Genomic DNA, 13,587 nt, shown 5'->3' on the forward strand with positions numbered 1-13,587 from the left:
TACTATACATTTTCCCCCCATTTCATGACTCATTTGATATTTCTTCACTAATGTCTGCTTTACCACATTCCACTGGTTTAAGTCATTAGTTGTTGTTAGCCACGCTAATTTACTTCGCCTGCCACGCGATCTTAGCAGTATTGTATTTCGTAGAATTGGACATATTTTGTAGAATGAACAATGTGATCGCCGAGGAGACCTCTTTGCCCCGGTAGCAGCAGGAGATGACGGATGGGTTCAGACTGAGTTCACTCGTCCACTTTGGGAAACAACTTTCTTCCGGTGCGAGGCTGTTTGCGTCGTACGTGCTTCCCTGATTTGTGTACGAAGATGGTCAGTGACATGCCCGGACATGTCCGCTGCATGGCAGCCAGCAGCAGCCAGCAAACTCATTTCCCTCTGTGACAACCAGCGAGGATGCAGCTCAACAATGTGATGCTTACTTGGGCGCTGAAACTTTTTCAAGGTAGGTCAAATGATTCATTTCCTCCTAGTGGTGAAAGCGTTGCAGCTTGAGAAACGTTCCTCCAGAAGTGAAATTACAGCTTGTTTTGCTTTGCTTTGCAGTAAAGGTCATTCAAGCCACGACTGGCAGCAACAGGAACCCGGCTGAATCCTCGCTCATTTGTTCATGCTGAAGGCTGTGTGAGTAAGAGTAAGAGCAAGAGCACTGGGAGGCTTTCAACAGTCTATCAGTTTAAAAAAAATGGAGGAGTGAAATGATAATGTCATTTTTGTGTCCGTAAATGAAGAGGGAGCTTTTACTGAATAGTGGATGCCATATTGATAGTTATTGGGTAGGGAAGATGGGCCTTTTTACTACTACTACTGCTACTATTGCTGCTCCTGCTGTGGCTCATCTTTGTCACACACACACACACACACACACACACACACACACACACACACACACACACACACCCCTCTTTAAAGTAACTGCCTGCATGATGATATAACCTGGACCTTGTTATAGCGCTTCCTCTCAGTATGTGTCCACCACGCGCAGGAATGTTACACGTGCAGCCCTCTCGTCTGTGGTTGTAGTGTACAGAGGGAAAGTATGAATAGACACATCCTGACAGTCGTGTCATTTGGTCGTGTCTGACTTCCAGTAACTGTTATCAAAAAGGCCGTGTCCAGTTGTTGTCATGCGGCCCTCTTTGTGATTAGTTTCACAGAACAGTAACAGGAAATCAAGACTCAACTCAGATAATTTTTGTGATCATTTGTATACACACAACACGTGAATATACAACCCTCAGAAAGACTCAGAAACAGGTTTTCTAATAAAGCCACACTGAGTCAAGCAGAGAGCATCAATGGCAGTACTGGGGTCAGGATGGGTTGTCTGTAAAATAGCCGTCTCCATACTGTTGACTAGATTCTGATTTATTCAGGTTACTAATGAAGTGCATGCATTTGCATAGTGTAAAGTGAACCCATAGCTGTGTGTCATTATGACATAACTCTTTTGAATGATACACGGGTTGCATTAGCTTTCATCTTCGAGACAGCCGTACGACTTTAAAGTTCCTGCCGACTATGCAAACGGGCTTCGCATTGTGTATGATACATGTACCATTAGTGATCATGTATTAACAAGGGATTTCAGCAGATTTTGATAAGTTTAAGTCAGGCATGAGGAAAGGCCACTTTTACAGCGAACAATAAGGCTTACCCAATAGTGAGTGTTGTTGCCAGTCATTGGTCTTTGGAAAAGCTGCCTAAAAAGTATTGAAATATGGTCTATAATTCACTGCAGGGGAAAAAGACTCAAAACTACAGGCACTTCCTTCGCCATATCCATTGGTGACAAGCTCGAAACAGTCACAGATGGCATTTCATTCACACCTCACACCTGCGGTGGGTTCTCAAGGCTGCTCATGTTATATTAGAATGGAAATCCAGTGGTTAAAAACACATTTGACTGCACTTCAGTCCAGCTGCATTTCCTTGCTGAACAGCTTATTTCTGCTTGCTTGACTGATTTTAGCTCTGACCTTCAGAGAGCATAGATCCGTTCCAAGGCGAGAAAACAACAATCTTTTGTCCTCTGTGCTTCACACTGCTGCCGTGTTTCCTTTCCATACTGCTGCCTATGGTTGTGACGCTGCTAAAGTTCTGATAGTTGAATTCTTGGGAAGATTCCCTCAGCAGCGTTGGTAACAACAACCTTGCAGACACGTCCTGTAGGAGGAGGCTTTCTGGAAAGGAGAATGCTTTACTTTTCAATTCTACCTCCCAAAGTAACTGAAACACTCTTCTTTTGAGGTGCAACGCTGCAGTGCACAACCCGCCAATCAGATCCTGTCTTCATCGGTGCTGTAATATATCTTTAATACAAACTCCCCAGGGACTGAGCCCTCAGGACCCAGGAACGGAGCCCACCACCTTCTCTTCTTTCTTCTGCGGGGTGATGGCGCTGAGCAGCACAGCACCCAGCAGCCAGAGGGGCAGATGTGTGAAAGTCGGGGGGCTGGGTGCCCATCTTGCACCTCCGCTCCGACTACTGCACAGGATGAGGAGTAGCGGGTCCCACTGGGTGGGTGGGTGGGGGGGTTGTGTGTTATCAATGCCCCCTGCCTTCCCTGCAGTACAATAAACAGGAGGAGAGAGGCTGCAGGCTGGTGACTCTGAGTCGCTCTGGCGGCTCAGTAGAGACTCTGATTGTAGGGCAGCAGCTCATGGGGCAGATTATGAAGAGATTTGTTTCCGCGCCGACGGTGTGTGTGTGTGTGTGTGTGTGTGTGTGTGTGTGTGTGTGTGTATTGGGGGGGGCTGCGTCTGTGGAAGTGAACGGCAATGGGCCGGTGTGGTGGAACGGCGAAGCCATGGCACAAGTTAATCCTCTGCTCGAGTGCATATGTGCTGGCGCCTCGGCTGCATGTGCCAATGTGAAAATCCCGTTTATTCACATCCATGCACTGTGTGTGTGTGTGTGTGTGTGTGTGTGTGTGTGTGTGTGTGTGTGTGTGTGTGTGTGTGTGTGTGTGTGTGTGTGTCTGAGCAAAGCCTCTCTGCTCTCCCTCCATCCCTCCCTCCGTCCCTCTCTGTCTGTAGCCTCCTCCCTCTCTCCCTCCCACTCTGTGCGAGCGTAGTCTGGGCGCTAAGCCAAGTAGAGTGTGTTTTTTTGAATGAATACCTGATGCGGCTGATGAGGCTGGCTGGGGGGAGGAGCCGTGACAGTGGAGTAGAGAGAGAGAGAGAGAGGAGGGAGGGTGGGAGGGAGGCAGGAACAGTAAGATAGAGAGGGAGGGAGGGAGGGAGGGAGAGAGAGTGAGAGTAGCAGCCAGGCAGAGACGGAGCTGGCTGCTTGCTGGCTGCTCACTGGCTGCTCGCTGGCCTTGCGTAACAACACGATGGAGCAGCCTTGAACGCAGTGACTGGGCTCTGAGGCAGAGTCGGACGTGGGGAAACTTCCTCCGCCGGGAGAGACAGCGGCCTCGGCTTCAGCGGCGGCCGAGACGGCGGAGAGCCCGGACGGTGCGCGAGGCTGGAGAGGCGCAGCGGAGCGGAGGAGGATTGAGGAAGAGGAGACACGGAGGAAACACGTCTCCTGCAACGCAACGCGCTCTGCCTCTCTCTCGCTCTCTCTCTCTCTCACACACGCATGCATGTGTGCGCGCTCGCCGAGCGGCCAGGAGGAAATCTTGGACATGCAGTGCAAGCAGTGGCAGTGGACAGACTGGTGAGCTATTCTTAGTCCTCGAACCAGTGGGAGGAGGAGGAGGAGGAGGAGGTGGTGTAGTGGGGTCATGTCTTTTCTTCTTCTCCGTTTGTGTCACAGTAGTATTTGTCTGCTCTGCTACTACTCTCTCTCGCTCCGGCTGTCATTGTAAAGACCCCCTCCTCCTCCTATCCTCCACCACCCCCCTCTCCTCCTCCTCCCCCCTCCCCTCCTCTCCTCCCTCTGGAGGCGACGCTCTTCTGCGTCTGAGCGGAATCACAGCTGCAGGATTCTACAGCATCATTCGCCTCTCAGCGTCGTCCGCCGAGAGGGATGCCCACACGCACACACACACACGCGCACACACACACACGTGCACTCGCACTTGGGGACACACACGCATGCACACACGCATGTACACGCGCCGCCGCCGCCATGTGATTGTTGTGTGTGGAGCAGTGATGCAGAACCAGAGTCATTGTGGAGCCGAGCAGCCTGAACCCAGTGGCTGCTCCTAATGTCTGCTCCAGCCTGCCACAGCGGAGCTCCGCCTCTTAAAGGCACAGGCAGGCGGAGGAGGGCCAAGCAGGGCAGCAGTGAAATGGCTCTATGGGGTATTTTGGAGGGTGGAGGGGCAGGAAGAGGAGGAAGAGGAGCAGGAAGAGGCGGGTAGCGGAGCAATGTATTGATCGTTGCTGTGTTGCTGCCACCGCTGCTGTGTTTGTAACGTCGTCCTGGGCGCCGGGGGGGGGGGGGGCTGTTTATGTGCAGCAAGCCACACACGTACATGCACTGAATGCACACACACACACACACACACACACACACACACACACACACCCCACTGTGTTTCATGCTGGAGCTCAGATTGATAATGATGGTTTTGTTTTCTATTTATAGCCTGTTAGCTGTGCAGGACTTTCACTGCAGTCTGGCAGGTGGAAGATAGTTATTTTTATATATGTGTGCATATATATCTGTGTGGGTTATATATGTATATATACATACAACTCATCTCAGCCCTCACAGTGGTGTGAGTTGCAGTCACTCATTCATTATTTTTGCAACGGAGTGTTCTCGTGTGAATCCCAGAATCGGGAGACGTCGTCACCAAACACTCTTCTTTTTGCACCGCCCCGACATCATTGGTCGACAAGTAGACGTGGATTGGTGTGAGGAAGGCGATAAGCGGTGGGCCACCGGGGCGCTCTGGGGGGTCGGAGGGAGGGACGCAGGCCTCAGGATGTGACTCCCGGGAGGACTGAGCGGGGGATGAATGAAAACATCTCGTCTGCATGTATGGTGACGAGGAACCAGGGAGACGCTGCTGCACTGCTGTGTGTGTGTGTGTGTGTGTGTGTGTGTGTGTGTGTGTGTGTGTGTGTGTGTGTGCATCCTCTTATTTCTCCCCCTCATGTGGGAGTATGAAAGAGGATCACATGGCAGCTCGCTCCATCAGTGTCTGAGCTGAAAAGCATCAGCGTGATGAGTGGAACAGAGAGTGGTAGCTTCCTCCTCCTCCTCCTCTTCCTCCTTGTTGTCATCCCCCTGCACTGATGGGAGAGGTGACGGTGGTGGACGAGGCGACCGACTCGGTGCGGCGTCGTCTTTGTTCTCTTGTCGTGTGGCTGTGTTTTCGAGGTGTCGCTGTTCTATTAATAGGCCGACGCTGGAAAATCCACAGGGACGCCTTGTTATGTGGACGTGCGGGTCACGTCAGGAGAAGGAAGCGACGCCCTCCCCCCCCCCCCCCCCCTCCTCTTCCTCCCTCCTCCTCCCTCCTCCCCTCACTCCTACCTGCCGTTTTGACTTTGTCTACCCAAAATACCGCCGCGGTGGCCGATGATGTCACCGCCGCCACAGCGTTGACACGGCGTCGCCGAGGCGGCGGGGGTGAGGTGGGTTGGTGGGGGGGGGGGTTACCGTGCTGCGCGAGTGCGTCCGATGGGAGGAGCCGTGTTTTCCACTGCTGCAGGGCGGCAGGCGCTCACTGGCTGCTGCTCAATGTGGGTCAGGAGAGGCAGCGCTCTGTTTTCTTCCCACTCTCTCCCTCTTTTCTCCTCGCCGCCGCTAATCCCTCCTCCCCCCTCCGCCTTTTTCACTCCCTCGCCTCCTTCTGCGCCGCTCCGTCGTTTTCACACGGCCCTCCCCGACACCTCGCTCCCCTCTTCTGTTTCCCTCCAGCGCTGCTGCTCTCCTTCCTTTGTTACATCTGCTGGATCCTCGCCGGGCCGAACCGAACCGAACCGGGCCGGGATGAGGGCTTCTTTTCAGTGTCTGTGTTTTTTTGTTGTTTTTTTTGATGCAGTGACCTTGACATAGAAAGTGTTTAGATGGGAGCTGCGTGTCAATAGGAAATGACCAGGGTTGCTTTTTTTTTTTTTTTTCAAACTTACTTTTCTTCGCCCTCAGTAGCTGCGTTTTCCATGACAGTTTTTTGCAAAATAAGCGATATTTCTAAAATTTTGACAAAGTACAATTGCGATTTGCAGGTGTTTCCATTGAGTGGTGTGAAGCGCATCAGCCATAATTCTGGTCAAATCTCGTCCTGCGAGATTTCATGAGATTTAAGTTTGCTTTTGTTTTACGTTCGTTTGCTGTCCAGAATGGTTGTTACATTTTTCTCTTTGATGACCTGTAAAAAATATTCTGTCTCCTCCTCCGACCAATCATGACGCGCCACTTTCACTGGTCAGTAAACTGGTCACGTGACCCCGTACGTCACGTCCGCTGACGTGTCAATGTGAACAAAGTGTTTCCATGACACTTTTGCAATATTCCTCTATATGGATCCGTGTGAAAAACCACCTCATGAGAGCGTCAAAACCTTTTAGCCGTATTTGAGAAGTTTTTCCAAGTGGAGCTGTGTTTCCATCACCACTTCTTATTGCCATATTTAGGTTTTGGAAACGCAGCTAATGTCTGCGTTGTTGCTCCGTTTGTGCCTATTCAAGCACCTCTGTCGTTTAGAAAATACAATCCAGCACTTTGTGAAAAAGCCCAGGCTGTTGTCAATAGAACGCAGGGGGAGGAGCGAAAAAAATGAATGGACGTTGGTGTGAGTGTGTGTCATACATTTCTGCATGCGTGTGTGTGTGTGTGTGTGTGTGTGTGTGTGTGTGTGTGTGTGTGTGGGGCATTGGCTAATGAACAACCCGGAGTGCTGTGCACTGACCCACAGATAAGCCTGCAGGAAAGAACGGTCACCCTGATAAAGAACCTGCGCTGCTGCTGCTGCTGCTGCTGCTGCGCTAAAAGGCAGCACAAGAAAGTTTCACAGGGAGGCTGGATTCAGCTGTGCCATCATGTTCCTAATGTTGCCCCTGCAGTCAGTCAGCCTGTTGACACTGAAGTGTCTCTTTCCAACTTGCCTCCATATGGCAGGTGTGTTCCATCCACCTCTAGATTTATTTCAGCTCTGCTGCTCACTCCAGAAAACCCCCGAGCAAACTCACTCTCCACCTGATTGAACACTTGGTTTTTACCTTTGACCTTTGAACTTTGAGCACCACCCAACCGGCGGTGGGGGGGGGGGGGGGGGGGGGGAATTTTGCAGCACTTGGCGGATGGCAACTGAAGCCTGTTTACGCCTTCTGCAAAATGCTCCACAAATCCCATCCCGGCCATATTGTTTTCACTGCTTTTTTCTCTCTGTGTGCCGACTGACCCACAGTTCCTGTCTGGAGGTGGATGATGTATTTACAGCAGCCCCACTGACTCAACACGAGGCCGGGTGGTGTTTTAACATAGACGGAAAAGCGCGCACACACACACACACACACACACACACACACACACACACACACACACACACACACACACACACACACACACAAACACTCCACTGAGACTGCTACTCTGTGCTGTTGTCCTCTCACTCTGCTCTGCTTTCTTACTCCAGTGCCTGGAGCAAGATAACAGCCAACAGTGCGTGCACACACACACACACACACACACACACACACACACACACACAGACACACACACACACACACATGTGCACACAATGCAGTTCAGGAAACTCCAGCTTGGCACGGGAAAACATGAGAGAGCTTTTCCCATGTTATGTAAATGTCTGCGCGTGCGCACACACACACACACAGCTGCACTGCACTCTGGTGTGTGTCAGCAAAGGTTGCTCATGTGTGGCTGGTTAATGTTTCAGCAGAGGAGTTGGTGCAGGTGGCCGAGGCTGATCTGAGGGAAGCCTGCAGATGTAAAGGGCATGAGTGTGGCGTTCAAGTGCATTAGAAAAGCAGGTATTATATCCTGCTGTACCAGGTACCTGGTATCACCTTGTGGCAAAACAACAGGTGTGCAGACCTAATAGCAGAAACAATGTGGTATTTTTCTATTTATCGGTGTCTATTGATGAGATAAGAGCTAAATGTGACACGGAGGTTTGATTTCAAATTCCCATGGCGTCTAACCTGAACTTCTCTCTGCCGCCAGATTCCTGCTGACACTGCGGAGGCGGCGCATTGCTCAGAAATGATACCTCATGAAGTTTCTGGAGCTCATTCCGTGAGCTGTGCCGCCGCCGCCGTGCTGTCGGGTCTGACACCTGGAGCCGCCTGCCTGTGAAAAAACAGAAACGCACAAAAAAAGCCACAAGGTGAGACAGACGGCTGGAGCTCGCGGAGGAGCTGAGAGGCACCGCCCGGGAACAGCCAGACCACTCGAGACACCATGAAGTCCAACCAGGAGCGCAGTAACGGCTGCCTGCCGCCCAAGAAGCGTGAGATCCTGGCGCTGGAGCAGCGGCCGGTGCCGGTGCCGGTGCCGGTGCCGGTGCCGGTTGCCGTGGCGACGACCCCGGTAGGGGTGGCGGGCGACAGCCCCCACGCCGAGAACCTGGCGTGGCTGGCCAGCGTGGCGAGTGAGCGCTGCAGAACACGGGACGCAGAGAGCCCGAGGTGCGTCGCCGCCTCCTCCTCCTCCTCCTCCTCCTCCTCCGTCTCCTCTTCCTCAGCCGCCCCTCCCCCGGTCTCGGCCGCCCCTCCCCCGGTTTCAGCCGTCCCGCTGGCGTCCCTGCCCGCCGTCTACTCCACCGCCCTCCCCCAGCAGCCCGCCGGCACCATCCAGTTCGCCCAGCTGGGCCCCAACGTCCAGTTCATCACCTCGGGCCCGTACGCCGGCTACATCTCCTCGCACATCATCTCCACCTCCAGCGCTGCCGCTGTGGGCCAGCGCCCCCACCTGGACAGCTACGCCAAGCAGCAGGAGCAGGCCTTCCAGATCGGGCTGCCGCCGGCCGAGCTGGCCCCCGTGTCGCTGGCGGCCCCGGCCCCGCCGCAGGTCGCTGGCCAGTACATCCAGCTGGATGGCAGGTCGCCGCTGACTCCGGCGCCTGCAGCCGCCGCCACCACCGCCCACCTCCAGCTGCACCCTCATGCCACCGCCGCCGTCCTCCCCCAGACGCTCACCCTGGCGCCGCCCCAGCTGCTGCTCCAGTACGCAGACGGCACCGTCGGGAAGAAGCCCGAGGAGCTGGCAAAGGGCGGCGCCCCCAACGGGGAGGCGGAGCTGGTCAAGCACAGCCGCTCGCCAGGCCAGCCGGTGGCCAACCACCACCAGCACCACCACCACCACCACCAGCACCACCACCACCAGCAGCAGCAGCACCAGCAGCACCAGCAGCAGCAGCAGCAGCAGCAGCAGCTCCAGAGCTACGAAGCCAGGCACATCCTGCTGCCGGCCGACTACGGCCAGAACCCGGCGGGGCTGCAGACCTCGCTGGTGCTGCTCGCCCAGCACAGCCACGTGCCAGAGCGCGACGGCGTCCACGGCAGTAAGATCTCGCTGCTGCAGGCGGAGAAAGGAGGGAGGCCGGCGGCGACCAGGTCGTCGTCCTCCTTTGCCCCCGCCGAGGTGGTCAAATCCGTCACCCCCCACGCCCTCATCCAGACGGGCGTGGCGCCCGAGGAGCTGTACTCCTCACCGCAGCCCCCCATCATCGGCTACATCACCAGCACCAACCAGCCCCCGCTGGGCTACCACGCCGCCCTGCCGCAGCACCTGCTCATCCCCAGCGGCCAGTCGCTGCTCATCCCGGTCAGCAGCGCCAACAGCGGCGCCGAGGCGGAGACCGCTCGTCCGGCCGCCGCCGCCACCCTGACGGCCGCCGCCCCCCAGATTTCCACGGCGATGCCGCACGCCTACCTGGCCACGGCCCTGTCCAAGTGCGAGGCGCTGGGGCCGGACGGGGGTCAGGCGCCCCCTGCTGTTGCCCACGCCCCGGCGCTGCCGGCGCCGCCCTCCAACCCGGCCCCCGCCGTGGCCGTGGCGGCCCCGTCGCCCCCCGTCCCCGTTCCCACCGCCGCCCCCGCCCCCATCCAGGCCCCGCCCTCCGTCTCCGCCCCCCCCTCCCCAGTCACGCTGCCGCCGTTCTTCATGCGAGGCTCCATCATCCAGCTGGCCGACGGGGAGCTGAAGCGGGTGGAGGACCTGAAGACGGAGGACTTCATCCAGAGCGCCGAGATCAGCAGCGAGCTCAAGATCGACTCCAGCACGGTGGAGCGCATCGACAGCGGCCAGACTCCCAACGTGGTGGTCATCCAGTTCTCCGTGGGGGAGCTCAAAGCACAGGTACGTCCCGGTCACCCACCTGCGTTCTTCTCAAGCCGCCGTCGCCATCAGTTCGCTCCCATCCAGAGCTGTCTCGCAAAGATCTTTGTCTGAACAAAGCGCGAGCCGTGAGGAAGTCACTCAAAGAAACATCCGGTAAATTTTCAAAATAAAATACTGCCATGGACAAATGCGATCATTTTTGTGTACATTATATTCGTCAGTATCTAAACAGAGTGTGAGAGAGATGAAAACAAACAAACATGCACACACATGCACACGAAAGAGAGCAACAGAGTGGGACAGGGGAAGAGAGGAAGAGAGGAGTTGTTGTCAAGTCAAGAAGCAGAAGCTGCGGCACCTGGTGTGAACCCGGCGTGAGCATTATGTCCCTCTTACTGACCCCTAGTCGGCCTCTCTGGCCGAGTTCTGCTACATTATGGGGTTAATACTGCCTTGAAATGCAAAATAACAGACTTTTACACATACAATTCAAACTGTGATTAATCACAGTTAACTATGAAGATTCTGTGATTAATTGCGATTAAAAAAATGTATTGTTTGACGGCCCTAATTATGAGTCTTATCATTCTGCAAAGCTGTGACGCCGTGCTTGTGTGTGCTTCTCGGCAGGTGTGTGTGGAGGTGCTGGTGGAGTACCCCTTCTTCGTGTTTGGCCAGGGCTGGTCCTCCTGCTGCCCGGACCGGACCACCCAGCTCTTCGAGCTCTCCTGCGCCAAGCTGTGTGTGGGCGACGTGTGCGTGTCGCTCACCCTGCGCAGCCTGAGGAACGGCACGCTGACAAACAGCCAGCCGGCCGCCGCCGCCGCTGCCAAGCTCAAGGCCGGGCACCTGGCCGACTCCTCCCCCGCCAGGACTGGCGCCACCCTGAGTGAGCTGGGGCGGGTGGGCGGTGCCGGGCAGCCGCCGCCGCCGCCGGGACTCTACCTGGGACGTACGACACCCGCCGTCTCCAAAGCGGAGAGACAGGACTCGGTGACTCAGCCGCTGCCTGCTGGCGAGGCGCAGTGCGGCGGCGAGCAGGAGCGGCCGGCGGCCCGCAAGAGGCGCTGGTCGGCTCCGGAGCGAGACCAGACTGAGAGGGCGGAGGAGGAGCCTCCCGTCACTCTGCCCAAGCCCTCCTTCATCCCGCAGGAGGTGAAGATCAGCATCGAGGGCCACTCCAACGCCGGCAGTGAAAGGTGCTTGATCAAATAGTGGACGACTGCCTCCCTTCACCTTCCCTCTGTGGAGACTCTTCACACTGCGCAGTTCACACTGCTGACCTGTTGTTTTGTTTTTGGCTATTTTCTTTTCCTTCAGACAAGTTCAGTGTCTGCGATGAAGCGTCGGCCTCGAGATCAGTGCAATCAACCTCGGCGGTGGGAAGAAAGAGGAGAAGGAGTGCAGTGCGGACGGCGCCCGGAGCGAGATCGCGTTTTGTTGCACGTCTCACAAAACACGTTGGATGTAGACGAGTCGTGCAGTGAGTCGCCTCGCAGCACAGAGCCAGTGAGGAGCGGCTGGGTGGGCGGAGTCAAAGGAGACTGGACTGACTTCTGCTGCCTTGTGTATCTGATGAGGGTTTATTTTTCTCATAGCATTGCAGATGTGTGTGCTTTCACGGGTGTGTGGACCTGTGTGTGTGTGTGTGTGTGTGTGTGTGTGTGTGTGTGTGTGTGTGCTTTGTATGTATCAATCCAGATTAGTGTGTTTGAGAAACTCTGAGCTCAGTCGTCAATACAGTCTGCAAATATCATCATGGGATTGAAGAAAAGGCCTGAATGTAAATCGCTGACTGTGCGCTCCGACTCATGAGTTTTTTTTCCCCACGTGCTGATTCCTTCATCTCTCCGACAGCCGTCCTGAAACATTGCCGCTTTACCTTTTAAACGTTTTGACCACTTGGGGGCAGCAAAACAGCATGAAACGAACAAAGACATTTTCGAGTTGGCCAGGTTAACTACACGTTGTGAGGTCACTGCTAAACTCGATCATCCAACACAGTTGATCTTTTTTTTTTTTTAGGCCGAAGTCATGCAGCAGCGCAGGTTTCAAACGATTGTTTGAAAACATTGCTAAAGTGGTAAAAGGAGAATTCACACTGTTTGCCATAAAACGAGTCACCGATCTCAGCCAAGTGAAACTGAACGACTCATCAAAGCCCCACCTGAAGCGTCGCGCCCAACTTGTCAGGAAGCCACTGGCGGAGGTCTTGTACTTGCTTCAATATGCAGTAGAGAGCAGCACGTGGGGAAACCTCTAGTGCCCCAACAGGTCACACCAGACTACTGCAGCACTTGCTCTCCCCATGCTGGGTTGTCATTTAGAGTAGAGCCAAAACTTATGTCCTACGCTTCATACTCAGGAACAGTGTGTGTGTGTGTGTGTGTGTGCGTGTGTGTGTGTGTGTTTGTGTCCACAGTCACAGTTTCTTTGTTTTGTGAGCGATCTGAGCAGCAGCACTTTGATGAAGCGTGTAGCGGTGGTAGCGGCGACGGCGGCGGCGGCAGTGGTGGTGGTGGTGGGCGGCGCCGTCTGTGCTTCTGACCTGCCGGTTACAACGTCAGCTGACACCACGTGACGTGGTTGGAGGGCCTGCAGGCTTCCTGTGCGGCACTGGGAGCGAGAAAAGCGTTTTGAGCAGGGAATGTAAACACACCTGGGGGGTGAAAAAGATCTGGACTTTATATTTTTGATGACAGAGACAGTTACTATACAGAGAGAGAGAGAGAGTTTACTAGCCAGCAAGTGTTGGGTGGTGTACAGTTAAATTGTATCCTAGAGTGTACAGCGTGTGTATAGATATTCTAATCCTCATGTAGTCTATGTACTGTATGTGCCACCGCGCCTCCTTTTTCAATCATTCCATGAGAGTCACCGTTAGGAAGTTCTGTCACTTCAGGTATCATCAAAAGGTCACCAATGTGCTTGGATTTTTTTTTTTTGTAAACGTGTGTGCGCGTGTGCGTGTACGTGTGTGCGTGCGTGTACGTGCGTGCGTGCTGAGGGAGGGAATATTGGAACCATCCTCCTCAGAATTTAATTTGACTCACGCATTAGATCGACCTGAATCTCTTTGTATGTTTTTGTTTGTGTAACAGCAGACTGTTGTGTTCTTGTTCGACTGCTCAGGCTTAACACTGCCCACTGACTGTTCTTCTCAACAATGTGGTCTTATATTTTTTCACTGTTAAAGTAGAGTTGGATTTTCATCACTTTGTCGCTGTAAACACCTGCCCCCTCGACCCCTTTCTTGACTAATGTTTCTTTTTCCTTTTTTGATTTCATAACAGACATTGAGTGACATCATGCCACAGAGAAATTTATAAAAAGGTTGGAAGGCCACAAAT

At 54.2% G+C, this 13,587-nt stretch overlaps 1 protein-coding gene across 2 annotated transcripts; it reads left to right on the forward strand.

The window, feature by feature from the left end:
* On the forward strand, window positions 1–13,368 carry LOC142889500 (ataxin-1-like). 2 transcript variants are annotated; one of them, XM_076028295.1, is made up of 5 exons: window positions 1–466; window positions 568–645; window positions 8,120–10,255; window positions 10,868–11,436; window positions 11,558–13,368. In XM_076028295.1, the coding sequence occupies exons 3-5, from the start codon at window positions 8,357–8,359 to the stop codon at window positions 11,577–11,579; spliced, it is 2,490 nt and encodes an 829-aa protein (XP_075884410.1). In that variant the 5' UTR covers window positions 1–466; window positions 568–645; window positions 8,120–8,356; the 3' UTR covers window positions 11,580–13,368. The 2 variants fall into 2 exon arrangements, with proteins under 2 accessions (XP_075884410.1, XP_075884401.1); XM_076028286.1 differs by lacking the exons at window positions 1–466; window positions 568–645 and adding an exon at window positions 3,264–3,688.
* The last annotated feature ends 219 nt before the right edge of the window (window positions 13,369–13,587 follow it).

This window comes from Nelusetta ayraudi, unplaced genomic scaffold (genome assembly GCF_046127955.1).
Source record: "Nelusetta ayraudi isolate G7.1 ecotype Tasmania unplaced genomic scaffold, CSIRO-AGI_Nayr_v1 ptg000003l, whole genome shotgun sequence".
Taxonomy (NCBI): Eukaryota; Metazoa; Chordata; class Actinopteri; order Tetraodontiformes; family Monacanthidae; genus Nelusetta; species Nelusetta ayraudi.

What these genes read in the sequence shown, in the direction of transcription:
- LOC142889500 (XM_076028295.1), top strand. Translation starts at nt 8,357, where the DNA reads ATGAAGTCCAACCAGGAGCGCAGTAACGGCTGCCTGCCGCCCAAGAAG. An exon ending in TGGGGGAGCTCAAAGCACAG is followed by an intron (nt 10,256 to 10,867) that starts GTACGTCCCGGT and finishes GCTTCTCGGCAG; the next exon opens with GTGTGTGTGGAGGTGCTGGT. An exon ending in TCCAACGCCGGCAGTGAAAG is followed by an intron (nt 11,437 to 11,557) that starts GTGCTTGATCAA and finishes CTTTTCCTTCAG; the next exon opens with ACAAGTTCAGTGTCTGCGAT.